General features: G+C 38.6%; 1 protein-coding gene across 1 annotated transcript in view; it reads left to right on the top strand.

Annotated features, from left to right (window-relative positions):
- The window catches only part of dgkaa (diacylglycerol kinase, alpha a), a 52544-nt gene that overhangs the window by 25563 nt on the left and 4038 nt on the right, over window positions 1–22943 (top strand). Inside the window, exons 9-21 of the mRNA XM_046869359.1 lie at window positions 3424–3541; window positions 3628–3716; window positions 5842–5952; window positions 8153–8251; window positions 8426–8503; window positions 9026–9099; window positions 12187–12261; window positions 15900–15985; window positions 16293–16382; window positions 18586–18746; window positions 19583–19647; window positions 20742–20832; window positions 22067–22244. Of these exons, the coding sequence (XP_046725315.1) occupies window positions 3424–3541; window positions 3628–3716; window positions 5842–5952; window positions 8153–8251; window positions 8426–8503; window positions 9026–9099; window positions 12187–12261; window positions 15900–15985; window positions 16293–16382; window positions 18586–18746; window positions 19583–19647; window positions 20742–20832; window positions 22067–22244 (1315 nt within the window). The remainder of the gene's footprint in view (window positions 1–3423; window positions 3542–3627; window positions 3717–5841; window positions 5953–8152; window positions 8252–8425; window positions 8504–9025; window positions 9100–12186; window positions 12262–15899; window positions 15986–16292; window positions 16383–18585; window positions 18747–19582; window positions 19648–20741; window positions 20833–22066; window positions 22245–22943) is intronic.

The following is a 22943-nucleotide window of genomic DNA, read 5'->3' as shown; positions in this document are numbered from 1 at the left end:
TGCATAAAGGTCACAGGAAGGACTAGGAAGCTGTATTTTGGCTGTGAACCCCCTAAAGTTATAAATAAAATACATATTTTTGTGCCTGGATATAAAAAAAACACATACAACCGAAGCTCAGCTGATTATCGAACACAATTTACGCATACAATCTTCTTTAACAACGGTCAGAACTGGCCTTTTTTTCCCTGTTTAAAAAGCAGCTACAGTCTGAGCGAAGGGGTGACATGTTTGATAAAAACAAATACTAGAGGTTTAGTGACTGAGAAAGAGACAAATGAACATCTCTTTCGTGTATTACAGGAATAGTATATAAGGTGGTGTGAATTTCTGATTTCTTTATTTTTTTTGCATGTTTGTCACACTTTCATTTCTCAGATCATCAAACTAATTTAAATATTAGTAAAAGAGAACACAAGTGAACACAACATGCAGTTTTTAAATGAAGGTTTTTTATTAGTGAGGGAAAACAAAATCCAAAACATGGCCCCGTGTGAAAAAATGTTTGCCCTCCTGTTAAAACTGTGGTTTATCAGTTTAATTTCTCTCGCCACACACCCAGGTCAGATCACTGCTACACCTGTTCACAATCAAGAAATCTCTTAAATAGGACCTGGCTGACAAAGTGAAGTCGACCAAAAGATCCTCAAAAGCTAGACTTCATGCCGAGATCCAAAGAAATTCAGAAACAAATAAGAAAGAAAGTAATTGAGATCTATCAGTCTGGAAATGTCCGTGTTTTCTGCCCTCTGGACTTTAAACCCTGTTTATTTATGTTAAATATACATATGTCAGATTATATTGTGGATTCTATGTTTATTTTATTGTAAAATTTTTCTTTTACTTCCATTTTTTGTGTTTAAATAATTACTAAATACATTTTTTCTTAAATTAATTTTTATATATTATTAATGCATTTATTTATTTATTATATTTCTATATATTTTGTAAACCAACCCCACCAAAAAAAAATAAATACGGTCGTTTAAATCATTTTACCGCTGACCGAAATGCGTACAATTATCTGTGTGACAAATTATAAATATGAGCGATACACACGGGCTTTCAAGTCGCACATAGCACTGAGATCTCTACCGCATACTGCGAAACATGTGCAGGGATTTCCCCTCAGTCTATTTCCAGCCCTGAGCAGGCCTGCTCGCAGTTTCATATCTCCTCCGGTGTGTTTTGAAGCTTCCAGCTCTCTGAGTCACAGCTATGGGCAGTCTCTAGTAACTAACGATCTATAAATAGAACCGAGCTCCAATAAACAGTGTGTAACATCTCTTGTGCAAAGATGAGTTCTCATTTACGAACAATTGCCACGTATGCGGAGGGAACAGTGGGCCAGTGGGCAAAAATGACGATCTCGATGAGTAATGAGTTTAAACAAAGAGGTTTTTTTTCCATTTAGTAACACATTGCTTTGTGTTCGTGTTTGGATTTCCATCTCCAGATAAAAACAAACCAAAGGTTAGCTTAGGTTTTTAAAATAAAACCATTCAGGAAGTGCTGCGATAGGAAAATATGCCGAGACCCGCTGGTGTCGTGTGTAAGAGCGAATTTACCGTTTGCTCTCCTGTTAGTTTCCTAAAACGTCACATCCCAAATTCATGCTAAAAATAGTTGCGTGTTTTGTAAACTAGACCAGTAACTTCCTTTTATCATTCATGTTCTCTAACCCATGCATCTTTCCCTCACCACTCTTTTTTTCTTTTGTTGTTGTTGTTCTTTTGAAGGTCAGGTTAAAAAAAACACCTTGCAACCCAGAAACCATAACTTTTCCCCTGAAGAATTTCACAGGCATCCTGAAATTTACAGCCTTTAGCCGACGCCCTTATCCAGAGCAACTTAAAACTGAGCAGTTGAGGGTTAAGGGCCTTTTCTTAAGGGCCCAACAGTGGCAGCTTTATGGTGCTGTGATTTGAACCCATGAATTTCCAATCCAGAGTCCAATGCCTGAACCACTGCGCTACCACCTCAGTTACAAAGCACTGAAGAGACTCCTGAACTCTATATGTTAAACACTTTATCAAAAACACCACTGTTTTTTTTCCTATACTAAGTTTATTATAAGTCGTAGATGACATGGAAGTTATACAAGGTGGACTCAAACATTTTTGTAACCATCACCTTCACCTTCCAACTGTACCTTCTGGAATGTGTCCTGGAAGTCTTCTTTTCGAAGTGTGGCAAGCACCTCCTGCGGTTTGCGCTGGATCTTCGCAATGGTGTCAGAAGCAACCTTTGCGCTGACTCTTCATCTTCGGGAACAGGGCGAAGTCCGCGGGAGCCAAATCTGGCGACAAGTGATATTTGAATAGGTTTGAATAGCACCAGTTGCACAGCTTCCGATGTAAACAGAACAATGTTTTTTGACCCACTGACTTACGAAGGTCAGTGCTCCCTGTGACTGTGTCTGCAGCCTTGTGCTGCCATCTGTTGGCGTGTTACTAAACGATTTTTTTTTTATGCCACCTCATAGTTCAAACTAGGTTTGATTTGACATACATTTGATGAGCCGTTTAAGGAGTGTTTTGAGTGGCAGTCACGTTTCAATAGTGGAAGAACATCACTGGAAGACGAGGAGATATCAGGAAGACCTTCAACGAGAAAGAAAAAGTCAAAATCGTTTTGCCAACTTCTGCATGATGATTGTCACCATCAGAACAATTCACATAATCTCACTTCCACACCTGTGGACTTTACCCTCTTAATCAGTAGATTACAGATATACAGTTTAAATAAATGATTAATTTTTCCTCTAAGCTTGTTCATAATGTTGGTGCCAGTGGCAAGGAAACCCCCTTGAGATGATATGAGGAAGAATCCTTGAGAGGAACCAGACCAGGTTCCTCCTCATTTGGGAAAAACAGAATGCCTATTAATTATAGTTTACTGATCAACTGGTTACCGATGGTATTGATGTTTACATTTATGGTATTCATGCCATCATCACATTTATACAACTAAGCAATTGAGGGTTAAGGGCCTTGCTCAAGGGCCCAGTAGCTTGAATCCGCTGGGATTTGAATTCACAGCCATCCTATCAAAAGTCCAAAGTCTTTATCACTGAGCTACCACTTTTCCTCAAGTGATGGAATGCAGAACTGTTTCTGCCAATTGTAGCCCTCAGAAATTGAGGCAAACTGTTTATACTAATTACAGTCCAAATCCATCTTATATATTATCTATGAAGTTATTCATGAGAAGCCATCCAAAACTTCATCCAGAGGAAGGAATACAGGAATTAGCCAGCATGTCTGGAGACCAGAAAGAGACAGTTTAGTGAGTGTAAAGCAGGTCATCAAGAATTAAAAGAAAATGAATGAATTAGTTCATTAAAAAAAAAAATCTCTCGCTGGTTTGCAAGTGCCCCGTCACGGTCTTCACAACTTTTCCTCTCTCTCTTTCTTTCCTCAGATGACCCAGACGGACGGCCAGCACCTGTGGAGGATGAAGCATTTCAACAAGCCGACGTATTGCAACGTGTGTCAGAGCATGCTCCTGGGCCTGCGCAAACAGGGCCTCTGCTGCACATGTCAGTATCTCGCAGTCTCGCCTTTTCTTAGCTAATTCTGGTAAATAAAGCGTACGTTTCATCATCGGCTCCCTGTTCCCCCGCAGGCTGCAGGTACACAGTCCACGGGCGCTGTGCCAACAGGAATCCGGCTCCATGCACTCGCACCTACGTCAAATCCAAAAAGGACGCTGGGGTAAGATTACTTGAACCTCTCGGTTGCTCTAGACTTGGTCATGTGGTCATGGTAAATCAGACAGCAGTTGAACATAGCGGTGTAGAAACATAATATCTGTGTGTGTATATATATATATATATATATATATATATATATATATATATATATATATATATATATATATATACATACACACACCGTGATTTCCAGACTATTAAGCCACACCCACTGAATTTCACAAAGATTTTTATTTTGAACATAAATAAGCCGCACCTGTCTATAAGCCGTACCTGCACTGAAACTAATGAACTTTACACAGGCTTTAATGAAAGACAGTGTCTGTTACACGGCTTGTATCTGAACAGTAGCATACCAAGAAAATCATTGTTCACTGTCTTCCTCTTTCCTTTCACAACTATTTCTCTCAAGAGTTTAGAGATCTTTTGGCATCGTCGTGCGTTTAAAAATCACCATCAGTGAAGCTTTTTTCCCGATGCCGTGCAGCTCAGAACACAGGTGAAGTGCGTTTTTTCATGCCCTGTTGTTTTCAGCTTGACGAATGATTCACATTTCCGAGTGAGCAGCAGGTCAAACGTCAAAGGAACATCATCCATATTTATGATGTGGTGCTGCCCGATTCAGTGGGAGCGCATCTGATTTAATATAAAGAATTAATTTGGTTCATCTGAACCCATTTGGCAATTTTATTGGTCTAATGTTATGGGGCTCAGATTTTTGGCGGCTTGAAGCTTGTGAAACCGGGAAAAAAACAGGAAAAATTCACTTATTAGCCGCTTTGTTGTTTAAGCCGCGGGGTTCAAAGCGTGGGAAAAAAGTAGTAGTCCGGAAAGATTTGGCAACCTGAAATTAAGTATAATAATACATAGTAATGTTAGTATTCTGGTGGAAGACTAGCATTAACTTGCTAGCATTAACCATAAGACTAGCATTAACTTGGTCTACTTTACACACCACCTGACAGTCGACAAACAACGACCCATAAATTCAATTTAAGTCGGTTTTGTTCATAGCAGATTTAACAATAGACTTGTCCCAAATCATTGTTTATTCATTACATACATATATTCTTATATACAATCAAAAATATGGAAATGTGTGTAATTGTTATACTGTTATTTTTCTCGTGAAAAATTTCACACAAAACTCAAAAATGGACTGGACAAAATTATTGGCACCTTGTCAAAATTGTAGCGTGTACTGTAACTGTACTGCTTTTTAAGCATGTGAAATCTGTATTTAGACACACCTGTGGCAAGTAACAGGTGTGGGCAATGTAGTAATCACACTTGCAACCAATTAAAATGAAGAAATGTTGACTCAACCTTTGTGTTGTGTGTCACACTGAAGATGGAGAAAAGAAAGAAGTGTAAAGAATTGTCTGTGGATTTGAAAGTGAAAAGTCCATTTTCAGAGATCCTAATGTTCCTGTGTCCATTGTGCACAATATCATCAAGAGGTTTACAGCCTATGGCACTGTAGCGAACCTCCCTGGATGTGGACAGAAGAGCAAAATCAATGAAAAAAACACAGTTAAGGATTGTTCGAATGGTGGATAAAGAACCCTGATTAACTTCCAAACAAATTCAAGATGATCTGCAGACACAGGGTGCAACAGTGTCAGCTCGCACTATCCGTCACCATCTGAATGAAAAGGGTAGGAGACCCAGGAGGACACCACTGCGGACACAAAGGCATAAAAAAAATAAACGAGCAAAAAAGCAGCAATTTCAAGCTTTTGTTTTTTGTCAGACGGATCATATTACTCATTTTGCGTATATAGAACCGAAACGTTCGGAAACCACTAAGAAACGGGATTTTCCATGACACCATACTGACAGACAGACGCTACATTGTTGGAACGGGACGTGGGTGGGAGATTCTCGTGACATAATAAACCGAGCAATTTTCCATCAGAAGAACGTGGGAAATCGAGGCAGATTTGATTTCGCAAACTCCTAAACTTTGCAGAGTTCCACTGTTTTGCTGTGTTTGTTAGGACGACCAGGCGACTGCATTCCAGCAAAAACATCACCACTTGTCTGCTCTTGTCTTTCCCGAAAGTCCACAATTTGATTTCTTTGTGTGTGTGTGTGTGTGTGTGTGTGTGTGTGTGTTCACCCAGATTTCAACCCACGACTGGATAACTGGGAACTGTGAGTCCGGGAAGTGTGACAAATGTCAGAAGAAGATCAAAGGTGTGCATGGAAAAAGCTGTGTGTGGTGCCATGCTACGGTAAGAACAGTATGAAAAAGGAAACCTGAGTAGGCTTCCTTTCTAACGACAACAATAGATTGACGGGTCTCTAATGAAAGTTCTTTCTTTCTGGCCGTTTTGAACCTGCAAGCAAACAAACAACTGCTGATGTTCAGATACTAAAGTAACCTACAGAACGCCACGCTCCCTTGTTTGCTCCATCGGTACAACGGTTCTCAGCTGTGCAACACAACTGCAAAAGGGTTTTCTCATAATCAATTTGCTGTATAAAAAATGATTAAATTGAATTAGCAGCCATTGTTCTACTTATTCATGTTAGTATCTAGGTCATACACACTTTAGATCTGACTGTAGGCCTTGAGAGCAGGGTGATGAGCTCATAGAGAGAACTTTTGCTACTTCATCACCCTGTTGCTGAAGGCACATATACATTTTACATTTAGTCATTATGATTTCCAAATTTATATCTAGTCACTGTGAGTTTCTTCTTATTCAGCTTCATAACATGCATAACATAAATTCACCTGCACATTTCATAGCATCAGTCAAGCCCTGTTTTACTCTATTATTAGTATCAGATTATTATTTTATTGTACTTGGAGTAAATAGGTTACATGAGTTTTTAGATGTAGGTTAAATAGGGTTTTAATTCAGTTAATTTTATGATATCTAATAAGTTCAATACTAAAGATCCATGGCAGTTGTTTCGCTTTGAGTTTACATCTCAACCGCTAGATATGTAACAGTCTTCTTATCTCTCAACTTCAACACTGATAGGAAGAACTCGCCGGAAGTAATAGCAGTGTCTTGCGCCCGCAGCGATTTGTTTTGTTTATGTGCGCTTTTTTGTTCAGACGGGAAATATGTTAAAATGGTATTAAAAAGCTGAGGAGCATGTGCTGTTGGTGGTTGCACTTTGTACACACTTATAACCAGACGGCTCAATATACACAAACTTAAAGTTAGAGCGGACTGCACTTGCGAGGGTTTAGGAAATGCCATGTCTTATAGTCTTTCTTACACTTTATTTTCTTTCCTCTGTAGGATTGTCACTTTTATATATAAAACACTGGTTAGTGATCATGCTTTCGCTACTAGCCTAATGCTTATGGTAATAATAATAATACACTACAATAATAATCATCAACGACTATGCATATGTTAAAGAACCAAAAAAAAAGGAAATATCATGTTTGGTACAAGCATACTAATTTCATGTATTGCAAAACACTGAGGTGTGAGACTGGCACAGGTTTCATGGTATGGGTAAGTTTAAGGGTTTAAGAAACGAAGTAAATGTAATGTACTTAAGTAGCTTTTTCACGTATCTGAAGTTACTGAAGTGTTTTCATTTGGGAAACTTTTACTTTAACTTCACTACATTTCATAAACAAATTTCATACTTTTTACCCTACATTTTGCAAAATCAGTCATTTTTTTATTATAAAAACCGGTCAAACGCGCTTGAAGTCACCAATCAGGGACAAGCGTGCTCTGTTTTAAACTTGTTTTGCCGATTCGTGGTTTCTACTTATCACCAACATACAGTTCAGCATCATTTCAACAGCAAGCAAAACATTTAGAGAGAAATAACTGATGGAAGAAACGCCTGACTCGAACTCGCCACAACACGCTTGGCCTTGTTTACGTGCTTTTATTTTTTAAGTAGTTTTTAAAAGAAGGATTTGGGTTTATGATCATTTTAATAGATATCAATCAGTGTTTGACTCTTTAATGTCATTCTATTAAGAGAGTAACATTCGAGTCTTTTCACATGAACTGAGTTGATTAAGCAAAAGTCCTGTGACAAAAATGATAATAGGATTATTATATATATTATTATTATAGCACACTTGAAGGCAACAACCTTGTGAAAGTTTAAAGGGAGACTTTACTGGAGTCATATTTTACCAAATGTATCTCTACTTTAACTCAAGTTTTGTGTACTTTGTTCACCGCTAGTTAGCAGGGTCATTTTCAAATTAATTAATGCAGATCCCACTGTGTTCTGTTATATACTAATAAATTATATACTAATTCCTAAAATAAGAAATATCCCAATATATCGCAGTGTATCACAACATATCGTATCGCAACCCCCAGATTTATGCCTATACACAGCCTTAGTTCTAGACAGAGTTTACAGAATGTCTTGCCTCAGGATTTCATGACAATATAAAGCTGATTTATTTTATTTTTTGTTTGCTTCCCGTTCCAGCGCCATAACGAATGCGCAAACCTGGAGCCCTTGGAGTGTAACTGCGGCCCGCTGAAAGACCACATATTACCCCCATGGGCCATTTACCCCGTCATTAAGGTATCAGTAAATTATCACGTTTCATTGAATTCTCTATATTGTTTATTTTATTTTTAATATTTTAGCATTTAAAGTCGAAAAGTCTTGAATAGTGGTCTTGTTGCAGGACAGTTTAAAGTTTTACATACAACTTCGAATCTATTGTTTCCAATATTCTCTTTTTGGGCTCATTAGGAGAGGCAGAACTGTTTGAAGAACGGTGCAGCAGACGACACCGAGTACTACACTACACCTGATGGACAGGTACTGCAGGTGAGTTGCACTTCATTACGTTTTATTGCCCTTCACCTTTCCACTGCTGAACATTCCAGGGTTCACGAAATTTTTTATTTTCATCTAAGAAATGAAGCACTTGCTGTTCTAGAGGAATAATTAATAACAGATAGGGTGATGATGTTTAAGGCAGTGTTCCTAATACCACCTAGAAGATCTTGATTCTTGGTTCTTGAAAGTACACAAACCATACAGTATCTCACAAAAGTGAGTGCACCCATCACATTTTAGCAACCGTTTAATTATATGTTCTCAAGGGACAATACTATAGAAATGAAACATATTTTAGATCAATATGCAGTTTGTATAGCGGTCGGATTTACTGTCCTCCGACAGTAAATCCGAACTTCCGAACTTACAGCCATTATTGTCTAAAAAACAAGAAGAAAGTATATATATTAGAGTAGGTGTGCATAAGTATGCAAAGATACGTAGTGCAAGTAAGGTACCAATATGTGTGTGTGCTATATATTTAGAGTTTGTGTGTCTGTCTTTATACAGGTAATTCCAATCCGTGACACTCATCCTCTTCTGGTGTTTGTGAACCCTAAAAGTGGAGGCAAACAGGGGGAGAGGTGAGGCCACTCCTGACACCATCTCAAAACTTTCACAAGCCTTAAAATTGCATAACACTAAATGTTCAGGATGTACCCTGGTTTTTAAATCGCACTTCAAAAACTTTTTTTTTAATTATTATTATTATTATTATCATTATTATCGCAGTTTCTTATTATTAACATTTGTGAACATCATCAATTTACATTTTCAAAACAATTTGAAATAAAAAGCCTCCTTGGTTAAATCATTTACAAAATTATATTTTATAAAAAAAAAAATCGAATATATAAAAATATAATGGAATAAATTAAATGAATGAAATACACGGTTTTATTATATTGATTAAATTGCGTAATCGTTTAAATCAATATAATACAAATGAAATTGATTAAACTAACACTTTCAAAGTTTGCTTTGTTACAAAAAAACTTTACTGTATCTGAAGTTATAAATGGAGCAATTTAATTAAATATTTTACATTTCATATGAACTCATTTGGGTAATACTGGCGTGTATATAAGTTGTGTGTGTGTTTCATGGTACACTAAATATCAAATGTTCTTAAATGTCAAACTCAACTGTTCTACTTATTTCAGCATTCCTTCCATCCTTCTTTCATTCACTCCCTCGAAATGTTGAGTTGTGAGGATTTTCTCCTTTTAAGAAAAATTCATGACGCTGGACATAAAACGCAAAAGACTCCGTATCACTAGAATTAGCATAATATTAATATATTTGTGAGGGAACTCGGATTGTAACTATGTTCCGCATGTAAAAAGGATTGCATTTGGCATTCACGTGTACCGAACCAAAAACCCTGTACTGAAACTTTTCAGTACGAATACGTGTTTATAGTACGAATGAAAGATGGATCAGTTGCCTGAATGCCGTTTGAATTTGTCAACAAATTAGGAACATTGTAAACATTGTGACCAGACCTAAAGGTGTCCAGATTACAGTGATAGACTTTGCTATTCTAGGAACTACTAAAATTCTGGAGTTTTGAGATTTTTAAGAAGACTGGATATACAGTGAGGAAAATAAGTATTTGAACACCCTGCTATTTTGCAAGTTCTCCCACTTAGAAATCATGGAGGGGTCTGAAATTGTCATCGTAGGTGCATGTCCACTGTGAGAGACATAATATAAAAAAAAAAAATCCCGAAATCACAATGTATGATTTTTTTTACTATTTATTTGTATGATACAGCTGCAAATAAGTATTTGAACACCTGAGAAAGTCAATGTTAATATTTGGTACAGTAGCCTTTGTTTGCAATTACAGAGGTCAAACGGTTCCTGTAGTTTTTCACCAGGTTTGCACACACTGCAGGAGGGATTTTGGCCCACTCTTCCACACAGATCTTCTCTAGATCAGTCAGGTTTCTGGCCTGTCGCTGAGAAACACGGAGTTTGAGCTCCTTCCAAAGATTCTCTATTGGGTTTAGGTCTGGACACTGGCTATGTCACATCAGAACCTCGATATGCTTCTTACAGAGCCACTCCTTGGTTATCCTGGCTGTGTGCTTCGGGTCATTGTCATGTTGGAAGACCCAGCCTCAACCCATCTTCAATGCTCTAACTGAGGGAAGGAGGTTGTTCCCCAAAATCTCGCAATACATGGCCCCGGTCATCCTCTCCTCAATACAGTGCAGTCGCCCTGTACCATGTGCAGAAAAACACCCCCAAAGCATGATGCTACCACCCCCATGCTTCACAGTAGGGATGGTGTTCTTGGGATGGTACTCATCATACGTTCACGTTTAGTGGAATTATGACCCAAAAGTTCTATTTTGGTCTCATCTGACCACATGACTTTCTCCCATGACTCCTCTGGATCATCCAAATGGTCATTGGCAAACTTAAGACGTGCTTGGACATGTGCTTGTTTAAGCAGGGGAACCTTCCATGCCATGCATGATTTCAAACCATGACGTCTTAGTGTATTACCAACAGTAACCTTGGAAACGGTGGTCCCAGCTCTCTGAAGCTAATAACAGGTCATTCGTGATTTTAACTAGACATACTAACTAACATAGCAGTTTCTGTGCTATGATGGGGCCTAAAACCCGACTGAAACTCTTCAAAAATTATTGTTCTCTTGTAAGTAGGAACAAAACTGGGCAGACACAATCTTTTCTAAAATCTTAGACATAAATGGGAGATTTGAAATGGGTTTAAGGTTTGAACTTATGAAGTTCAACATCATAGAACATCATAGCCACATCCTAATGAAAGCTACCACTTGAAGCATAATGTATTTAGTTCTCATTAATTAAAGTTTAGGGGCTGTTTGTAAAAATCCCAGTTTCTGATATACTCAAATACAGCACCAATCTTCAAGCTAAAGTCACCAAGATCACATTGTTTCCCATTCTGGTGTGTGGCGCGAATTGCGAACAAACAGGATTTGATGCACAGCAGCCACACATTTTGCTTACAGGATAATCACAGTGCTTCTATCAAAGTGGTCACAGGTTGTTTCTTTACCTCGTTGCTCCAGCGAAAAACTAACGAATCAAACTTGAGACGTCGAACGTGTCACGGCTGACAGGGGGAAAATGGAAATGTTCAGTGTAAATGTAAATAGCATTTTGGCCACACTATCACTTTCACCTGTCCATTTGCATTTTGTTTTGCGGTCAGGTGTCAAGTGGAAAAGCAGAAGCGCAACACGAGGAGCATCTAACGAGTATGGCTTAGAAACCTGACGCCATGTTTCGTTTGAAATGAAACAGTGAGGGATCTTAGTCCTAAAAGAAAAAGGGTTTACGATATGGAATTCTACTTCCTGATGGAGAAGGCTGAATGTTTTTAGAATGAGATGCAATTATTTCAGGGGAAAAGCTTAGATTAAAAATCCTTAGGGTTCAGTCCGGCCACTGTGGAACACACAATGAGTGTAGAATTGAGTTTAGATTAAAGAAAAAAATGTCTACATTCTTTGTCATGATAAAATTGATTGAATTTTATTATTGAATTTATTTTTTATTTATAAAAAAGTCTTCTTTTTTTTTTTTTTGCTATTTTATACACAGTTCCCCAGTGGGAATCGTTTCATGCAATAAAACATTGTAATGATTAAAATGTTGTTTGTTTTACAGAGTTCTACGCAAGTTCCAGTACTTGTTAAACCCGCGACAGGTTTATAACCTCTCCAATGGTGGACCAGGACCAGGGTAAGACTTTTCCTTCTCCATGAGAGAAAATTTTTTGTTAATTTTTATATTCTGTTTGTCTGTCTACCTATCGATCTATATCAATCTATCTACACTATATGTACAAAAGGATTAGGACCTGACATTTCCAGATATTTGTGGTTGTTCCCCAAACTGTTGCCACAAACATGGGGAGGCACACAAATCTGTAGGATGTCTTTGGATGAAGTAGCATTCAATTCTTCCTTCACTTGAACTAGGAGACCCAAACCACAAAGCAAGCTCTATTAAGAAATGGTTTACATGAGGTGAGGTTGAAGATCTTGAGTGGCCTGCTATAGAACTCTGACCTCAACCCTACTGAAAACCTTTGTGGCCTGTTAAATACACACAAGTGGCCTGACTGCACTCCAGGCCACTTTTTTCACACTATCACCTTCAAAATAGTCCACTTGAACAGCAATACAGCGCTCCCAATGTTCCTGCCATGTCTGGAATGTGTCCTGGAAGTCTTCTTTCTGAAGCCTTCACCTTCTGAGATCTCCGCATTGGTGTTAAAAATGGTGACCTTCATGCCACATCTTCATCTTCGGAAAGAGGGCGACGACCGCGGAAGCCACATCTGGCCAGTAGGGTGGGTGCGGACGTGAGGTCGTGTGGATTGTTCCCCGTCGATCTTTATGCACGAGTTGCTGAACGGTTTTGACTTTTTCAGAAGTCGAAGGTCTTACTGATCTTTCGTCGTCTTTCAGAAAAGCTCTTGAAGCGCGCATGCCGCTCGAAACACCTTCGAACGACTCGCCGTATGTCGAGCGTGCATCACGTCAAACGTCTCCGTGGCAGATTTGGCCAGTTTCATGCAGGATTTTATGTTTGCTCTTCCTTCGAACTCGCTGTCCGTGATAAAACCGTAGACGTGGTAATGCACGTAGTCACAATAGCACCTTTAGTCTCGGAACTTTTTGATACCACCTCCTAAATGCTTCTTTGATGAGAGAAACCTGCCGAATTCATACTTGAAAATGTCACCATGTGTCTCTCACACACACGTCCTGGTTCATTGTGCTTTCCCTTTCATTTACACAGATATGCAAATTGATTACAGACATTATCTTAGGGGAAACAAAACAATCCCTTTTTAACAGGTCTAATGTCCTTTTGTCTTCCTTCTTTCTGGAGGAATTTCCCACCTGAAATTCTCGGGTAATTTAGCGCCAATTCGAAGATCCCCTACAGATACCCATACCTGCTTCTACACATCTTTGTGATATACGTCACATGGTGCTGCTTGTTGAATTTACCAGCATGGTAATGGGGGAAAAGACCTCATAATCATAAAAGCTACATCTATTTAAATTATTTCTTTATTCATTTTTGTTTTTGATTAAATTGGGTTGTGATATTGATTAAAGTGTTCTATAAATAAATTCATGCTTCGTTCATTTGAATATTTGTGAACAACGGTTTATATTTTTGTTTTCAGATTCTAAAATAAAACGGCGGCTTGTTGTAAATAAAACAAAAAAAGAGATTAAATCAAATTAATGGCAAAATATTTTTTTTAATATTGATTTAATTAAGTAATTGATTAAATTGGCACAAATTAAATTGCTGAAATACAATTAAAGAAATGGATTACATTTTTAAGATTCATTCTTAAAGCTGTACATAAAACGCAAACAAATCCATGATGGTTGACTGTCATAAAAAACGCTGACCGTGACAGGACGTCATCGACATGCGTGTTTCTCACGTGCGCAGTTCAAATAGTGAACGAAATGGTTTGGTACGATCAAGTGTATTGTGTACGTTCTCCTTTACACCCCTAATTAATATTTATTTTATGTCTTGAAGAAAACAAGGTGTTTTTCTACATTCTGACAGCCTGTTGTGGAAAGTCTGTATTGTTTGACGTCAGTAGGAATGCCAGCGATTTCCACTTCAATCCTCCTCAGCAGTGGTTGCAGGACGTGTGCGATTCACTTGGCTTTTAAGATGTTTCCACAGATAAAAATCACAGACACGGAGATCTGGGGATCTCGGAAGCCATGGAAAGTCACCGTTGCAATAGATTGTTGGACGAAGTGGCTCATGTTGAAACCACGTTTTTTAATATTTAGATGTGTGAAGTTTTGCAACATCCGCACAAAAAAAGGTTCAAGCAAAGTAACATACGGTGTAACAGCGGTTGTTATTTTTAAAGAAGTAACCGCCTGTGAAACCCTGTGATGACAATATACCATACTGTAACCTTAGTGCTGAGTGATGGACGTAGGCGAAGCTCAAAATTGTCATCAATTTTGACAAAATTGAATCTAAATCAAAATCTAAACTCCGGTGATCATGATATTTCTCACTCTCTAGTGTTTGTATTGTTGTATTCGTGATTTATAATCACACTCTTGGTTCCACCCAAATGAGGATGGGTTAAATACACACAATTCACTTATTGAAATTTTTGTTCTATAATTCTTACATTCTGTAAAGCTGCTATGCGACAATGTCCATTCTGAAAAGCGGAATAGAAATCAAATTTAATTGAATTTAACTCTTTGCACGATTCGTCAACCCGAATGTATCAACGATGCGTGTTGCGGAACGAGGCGGCGAGGGCTCCGCCCTCACAACGGCAGCTCGAATAGACAAAATATTCTCTGGTGGGCCGTTCCATCGCCACCTGGGGACTTCGTGGAAATTGCACACCAGTGTTGTAATCGGACAATCACGACGTCCTAACTGGTAATGACGCTGAAATTCCCTTGGTGCCGCATTCACAGTATCGCCATTCTTACGTGAGATGCTAATAAAAGTGCAGACGCAGGGTTTTCTCTGTGCAGTATTTCATAAAGCGGAACCGCTGGAAATGCAGGAGGAAGTGCAAGCGGTGGCAGATATAAAACATACTGACGCAAAACAAACCAGCTCACTGCAGATTTTTCCTACCAGAAAAAGAAAGCGAACGAGCTATTTTTAAACCATTATCGAGTTAAAGGGGTCACCAGTCTAAAACCGAGTATCTTTCATTTTCAGTTGTGACATTTTGCAAGATCGGTCAAGCCCATCAAGTTGAACGTTGCATGCAGGGAAGCGTTCCAGAACGCCGACCAGATACCACACAAGACTACTAAAAGAACAAATACAAAAATACACAATACACGCCACAGTGACAACAATGTTGATAACCTTTGAGAAAATGGTGTAGTTGCAGGTCTCATTTCCACCAATCAGGACATTGGATTACCTCCTCGCAGTTTGGTTCCATTGATAATTTTGCAAGATGTAGCCATGAGGAGCTGGGCCAGATATTAAAATAACACTCGGATCTTCTTTAGCTTAAGATAACAATATTATTCGCAAAAATTTAGTTCCCATGAATGACCATTGTACAATACCACCACTCTATTTAGCCTAAATAGGGGAACCCTAAAGGGGTTATATTGTATTTTGGCCTATTTCTGATAACCGTCTGGTTTTGGTCTGGTCTATACAGAGTTCTCGACCTGTTTCCCCTTAAAATGTCCCTTCTTGAATTTTCCTTTTTCTTCATGGGCAGTCTGTTGTGTTTTCTCCTAGTTTGTAGATTTTGGGTGTAATCAATAAATTACATTTCATTGAATTAATAAATATCTGGCTGATTTTAATATTTCTTTTCTCACCAGCTTGAGCTTCTTCAGGGATCTTCAGGATTACAGAATATTAGTGTGTGGAGGTGACGGGACCGTTGGCTGGATCCTTGACGCCATAGGTTAGAAATAAACATACTGTATACTCCTTTAAAAAACTAAATCTAGACATGTCCACTAGATGGCACAATCCTATTCCCAGTCTGTAGTTGTATTATGTTCTGCTAGGTGGTGGTGTAAATTCTTGGGCAGTAAAAAAAAAATTTAAGGTGGCGCTTTCACTCATTTCTTCAGTTTGTAATCACTAATATAATCGTCCCCTTTTGCAAAAAAAAATCAGAAGGTAAAGCGCTAAATATATAGCTAATCACTATTAAAGTGTAGCAGCCCTTTATGAAATAATCCTTTTTAATTTTTTTTAATTTGTAGATAAGGCCAACCTGCCAGTGCGCCCCCCGGTGGGCGTGCTTCCTCTCGGCACAGGAAACGACCTTGCACGATGTCTGCGTTGGGGAGGAGGTAAGAACACCCTCTCGTCAAATAAGAGAACTACATCAGCATTAACAAGTAAATTACTCTTGTAGATCGAGATGGCTGAGAGTTCGCTTTTTATGTTCTTTCAAACTGAGAATATGTCATTTGACGTCTGCATATGCAAGGAACGTGATGAGAACCGAGGCTCCCTGTTTTTTTACATGGCATAATGGGATTTATTTAATGGAGCAAAACTTTTTAATGCACTGGACGGATTTAGCAGTGCACAGAAAAATGGCTGACTTCCTGCTCAGAGCTGAACTGGACTGAATGAGACAGTAAAGAAAGTAACACGTGACATAATTGGCCACTCAATACACAGTACACAGTAGAGGGATCTCCAGAACTAAGACCGATGTGATTCACATTTTTCGATACAAAGCCAACAATACGATAAATACGAAGCAGCTACCGATACGATTCACCCCTGTTATGATGCAGTGCGATCCAATTTCGATTCGATTTAACACAATGCAATATGATGCAATTGAAAAAAATATGATGCTATGCCATAAGGTACAAATAGTTCACTTTTATTTCTTAAAAAAATCAAGAGAGAAAAAATTATAAACAAAAAAACAGATGTTTTTGTTTAGGTACCAGGAAGATGCAGCTCTACCTCTGCCATGTTAATCCATATTCTATGTGACTCTCAGGACACTTTTGGGTCTCCGTAGTGTTGTGATGTGTCATATTCATGCGCTTGAGAAACAGTTTAGCGAAAAGAAATCTATCTTCATATCGAAATAATCAATGTATAGCTAATAATAATTATATAATATATCTCACAAAAGTAAGTACACCCCTCACACTAGGTCCACTTGTCAGTGCTCAGACCAGACGCTGGACACTGCAATAAGCCAGTTTGCAACGAATAGCCTTTATTTGTCACATATACTTTAGAACGCAGTGAAATTCTTTTTTTCGCACATCCCAGTTTGCTCGGATGCTGGGGTCAGATCGCAGGCTCAGCCATGATACGGCGCCCCTGGAGCCTTGCTCAAGGGCCCAAGAGTGGCATCTTAGCGATACCGGGGCTTAAACCCCTGACATTTTGATCAGTAATCCAGCACCTTAATCACTGAGCTACCACTGTCCAATCTCTCTTCTGAAGCTGCTCAGAAGAAAGCCCACAAACAGTTTGCTAAAGAAAACCTATCCAAGAGCATGAATTACTGGAACCTTGTCCTGTGGTCCGATGAGACTAAGATATACTGGTTTGGCTCAGATGGTGTCCAGTATGTGTGGTGACGTCATGGTGAGTAGTACCAAGAAAATTGTGTCTTGCCTCATGGTCTGGGGCTGCATGAGTGCTGCTGGTACTGGGGAGCTGCAGTTCATTGAGGGGAAACTGTTTCAGAATGTCACAGTTCATGTTGGAATCCATGTTTCCCTCAATGATGCCCTCCCTTTTTCAACATAATAACGACCCCAATCACACCCCCAAGATGACAACTGCCTTGCTGAGGAAGCTGAAGGTGATCGAGTGGTCAAGTATGTCTCCAGACCTGAACCCTGTTGAACACCTGTGGGACGTCCTCAAGCGGAAGGTGGTGAAGCACCATGTGTCTAACATTCACCAGCTCCGTGATGTCATTATGGAGAAATGGAAGAGGTTTCCAGCAACAACCTGTGCAGCTCTGGTGAATTCCATACCCAGGAGGATTAAGGCAGTGATAGATAACACAGTGCTCAAACAAAATATTTACTCTTTGGACAGTTTTGACATGTTCACTTGGGGTGTACTCACTTTTGTTGCCAGTTATTTAGACAATAATGGCTGTATGTTAAGTTCTTTTTAGAGGACCGTAAATCTCTACTGTATGCAAACTGCACGTTGACTACTCTAAAAATATATTCAAGTTTCATTTCTATAGTATTGTCCATTCAGAACATATAATAAAATGGTTGTTGAAATGTGAGGGGTGTACTCTTTTTTTTTTTTTTGTGAGTTACTGCATCAGTAGTTTTTTACCGATGCAAATACGTTAAAAAGAATGGATCGTGATACTGGTGGCAACTTGTATCCAATGGCACACTTCTTATAATCAATGCATCACATCGCTGACTCATATGCCGATGCACCGATCCGAATTGCTGACTCTTACCATCCCTGATACACAGTAGTGGAATGAATGTCAGTGTATTGAATATCAGCACGAGGATTGATTGCGGCGTGTATGTACAGGTTATGACGGCGTGGACCTGACCCGTATCCTGAAGGAGCTGGAGTTCAGCACTCCGGTGATGATGGACCGCTGGAGTGTGGAGGTGGTGATGGAAGACAGTCAGGAGAAAGGAGACCCCGTGCCTTACGAGATCATCAATAACTACTTCTCCATCGGCGTGGTGAGCGAGAGAATCCCTATCTATCCACTTATTCACCCATCTATCTATCTATCTATCTATCTATCTATCTATCTATCTATCTATCTATCTATCTATCTATCTATCTATCTATCTATCTATCTATCTATTCACCCATTCTCTGTCTGTCTGTCTGTCTGTCTGTCTGTCTGTCCGTTCGTCTTTGTTGAAAAATGTATTAAGTCAGGGAAACCTTCATTACGAAAGGAGGAGGCTATACTCCCATTAAAACTGTTCATGGCATTCCTAAATGCACAGCACGCGATGAAGTCAAAACATGTTAGATGTCAACGTATCTATTGGGTCTGCATTTGATTGCAGGATTATGATTTGTAGTATTTAGAGCTGAGAAACGAAGAATTAAAAGTCCTCAGTACTTCCTCTCCAGGGTTTTCATTCATTTCATTAATGATTATTCAAATCAGTAATGTACTCTATGAGCCTTTGGGATATTGTGATTTGTGGTGAGAGTACACGTATGGAACAGGTTGAGACGAGCCTGGAGAGGTGGAGGTACACGCTGGAGAGGCAATTAAATCCGTCCGTCTGGAAACATAGCAGAAGTAACATTTGGTGTCCTGATGATTTTAATTGAAAACACCATAATTACTTTAAAACATTTACAAGAATATTTAGTCTTCATGCTCCATGTTGAGTTTGGTTTCACTAATAATTAACATACATTTGTTTAAAGCATCAATATTTGTCCATGTTGATTCGAGTATTAAAAACTTGAAAAGTATTAATTTGGTACATTTATTAAAAATGTGCAATTAAGTTGCCATTAAATGTATTTTTTTTTTTTTTTTTTTTTGCAGGATGCGTCGATTGCTCACCGGTTTCATACCATGCGTGAAAAACATCCACAGAAATTCAACAGCAGGTGGGAGTGTACTCAAATTCTGCTCGATTCCCTTTTAAAAATGATTAATTCCGAAATGACTCTTCATTTGGTGTGGTGAAAAATGTGACCTGACCTGCTTCCAATGGTTCAAAGCTGAAGCCTTGCTATAAATTTCTCTCTGGGATGAAGAGATTATTGATCTATCATTCTAAAATTATAATCTTGTTATAATAACCGATATCACGACACCGCAGTAAATCAGATCATTAATCTTTCATTACTGATTGTCATTGTTCAGAAAATAAATGATATTTTTTTATAACAGCAGCTTTGACTCTAGACTTTAGTAATTCAAGATCACAGGTTTGTAAAATGTTTCTGATGCAACAGTTCGTTTGCCGAGATTTGTATCTTAACTTGCGTTAATGATTTCTTGGCGATCCTGTAACGTTATAGGAGTCTCTAGTGTCAGTTGTAACTGTAGGCTTATTGACATGAGGAAACTTTTTAATAAGTAAAAATTGCATGCATTGGGAAGTTGTTGTGTCTAAGACGAATAAAAACAGTCAGCTTGAGGATGGTCACATCAGTCCACCCCTGTTTTTGCGTATTTTCCTGTAACAGCCTGTCCTTATGTGTTGCACAATTCATGTCTTCATTTAGATTTTCATTTATTTTTGTTCATCTGCCAGATGCTTTTTTGAAAAGCAACATATAGTTGAGGAATACAAGTGATTGCTCATGTTTGGAAGTGGTAGCTCTGTGGTTAAAATTAGATAGATAGATAGACAGACAGACAGACACACAGACAGACAGACAGACAGTTCTGTCTGTCTATATAGCCACCAATTAGACTATTTCTATGTCAGTCACATAGCGAGGCCGAAGTTCTGCACCCGAACTGCCTTTCCTTCTCAATCAATATAATAATACATATAAATGTAAATTTCATATAATGTTTCAGTTTAGTTTACAGCCTTCCCTGCCAGGATGCAGCATGATGTACTGGGTACTGAGGTAATGAGGTACTAATAGCGCTGCATGCTGTTAAGAGTGTGAACTGCACGACCCGTTACTTCTCAACGTGTTTCAATGGCTTCTGTTCATATGTAAATGTCACTGTTTGTTTTTAGAATGAAGAACAAGCTGTGGTACTTTGAGTTTGCCACCTCGGAGACGATCTCAGCGTCCTGTAAGAAACTCAAGGAGTGCCTCACTATAGAGGTAAGGCTGAGACCTTATTAATAGAAATGCACTTCTTTTGAAAATACACAAAGTTTGTGGACACGACCATAACATTTGATGTGCTTTTTAAACATTCCACATTTACTCCCCATTTGCTGTATAATAAACCTTCACTCTTCTGGGAAGATGTTCCACTTGATTTTGAAGTGTGTTTGTGAAGCTTTGTGTGAGATTCAATTATCCACAAGGAGTGTTAGTAAGTCAGGTACTATTGTAGGTGATGTGAGGAGGCCTGGGGTGCAGTCAGCATTTACATTTATCCCAAAGGTGTTCAGTAGGGTTTGAGATCTATAGCATGAGATCCTCCACTCCTCCTGATGTAAAGAATATCTTTATGGAGCTGGATTTGTGCACAGGGGCATCGTCATGCTGGAACAGGTTGGGGTCTCCTAGTTCAAGTGAATGAAAAATGTAATGAACACAAAGACATCCTATCAGAGGTCGACTGATTACTTTTGCCTTTTGATTGATGGAACTATCGGCTATCATCAAAAATCTACCGATAGTTTTTCCAGGTTGCGGTATACTGTGCAAGAGCAGCCTCTAGAGGTGAATCACTGACACCACGTGCTGTTTATTTTTATTCATTTGGAGTGTTATGTTTTGTTTCAATTGTTTCTTTTATTTTCCTCATTATTTATTATATAATTAATATGTTCATATTTATTTTCATAAATCAATATTGTTTTTGTAATAAAATTTAGCAACATTTTACATTGTGTTATTTTTGTTTTTTTAACCAGTATCCATTTATTCATCCAGTATACATATTGGTTGATTAATCGGTTATCGGCAAGTACGATCCAACCTAGCCATCAGTATGAGTAAAATCCAGTATCGGTCGGAATCCTATAGAATTGTGTGCCTCCAACATTTTGGGGAAGAACCACATATGGCTGGAAAAGTCAAGTGTCCCAATAGATTGGTCCGCATACTTTATGCATGTTTAGTATGCAGTATGTCCTACTCAGGATTGTGTATTTAGTTTATTTAGTATATGCCTTTTATCTGGATATGCAGTGCCTGCACACCTTTAACAATCATTTAGACACATACAGTATTTACCTTGAGGTCATGAAATATTTACTCTGAAACCTTCCCAGTTAAAGAAAACAAACTAGACACAGATGATCTCTTGAACATACCAGTCAATAGTTATTAGTAGTTGTTTAAATATTAATACGTTTTTCGTAACTACTTCTCTCCTACATAGTGTTGTGGCATTCCCCTGGACCTCAGTAACCTTTCCCTGGAAGGCATCGCTGTCCTCAACATTCCCAGCATGCATGGTGGCTCGAACTTGTGGGGTGAAGCCAAAAAGAGCGACCGGACGAGCCAGGATTTGCCCGAGGTTATCGTAGATCCTGAAGACCTTAAAGTCAGCCCTCAAGGTAGAACATTTTATTTTTGTTTTCAGTGTTACTACTCAGACTGTCCGTAAACATGGAGGCCAACGTACTGTATCACTGCAGTTACTATCAATTACTATTTTCCAATCATGCGTTTAAAATCGTATCTTTTTTTAGTGTTCTTGTTTAAAACAATCTCCCAAGAAAACACATCTGAAAATCAAGTTCATGCTGAATTGTACGGTCAATTGACCTATTCAGCTCAAAACAAACAAGATGGTGGAAGACGTAATACTGCAACTTTTGTGCTTCCGACAAGTTAATGTCACTTTGTACAACCTTCAAATGATATATTTTTTATCTAAGGGACAAATTTTCACTCGCAACTGCATCAATCTAAAGAGACAGAAGTGCAGCCAAAGCTACCTGAAGTGTTATGCAGTACGAGAGCATCTATTATAGGAAGATAATGAACAGGCTGGTGATGGTGGTGATGTAAAGCAGGAGAAAATAATTTTCCTGAGGATCGTCACACGTCATACTTTTTAGCCGTCAACCGTAAACTGCATTTTTTTTATTTCTATTTTAAATGAATGACAAAAACTGGGGGAATTTCCTGAAAAACTGACACTGGAGACTATTTCCTATAAGGATAAATATACCCTGTGTAATTTACTATGAAGTCTCATGTATGTCAGAGCTTCTGTTATAGAAATCAAAACTTTCTGACCAATCAGATTG

The sequence above is a fragment of the Silurus meridionalis genome, chromosome 16, assembly GCF_014805685.1.
Source record: "Silurus meridionalis isolate SWU-2019-XX chromosome 16, ASM1480568v1, whole genome shotgun sequence".
NCBI classification, from domain to species: domain Eukaryota; kingdom Metazoa; phylum Chordata; class Actinopteri; order Siluriformes; family Siluridae; genus Silurus; species Silurus meridionalis.
The sequence above is the reverse complement of the archived record's forward strand: the minus strand, read 5'-3'. Positions and strand labels throughout refer to the sequence as shown.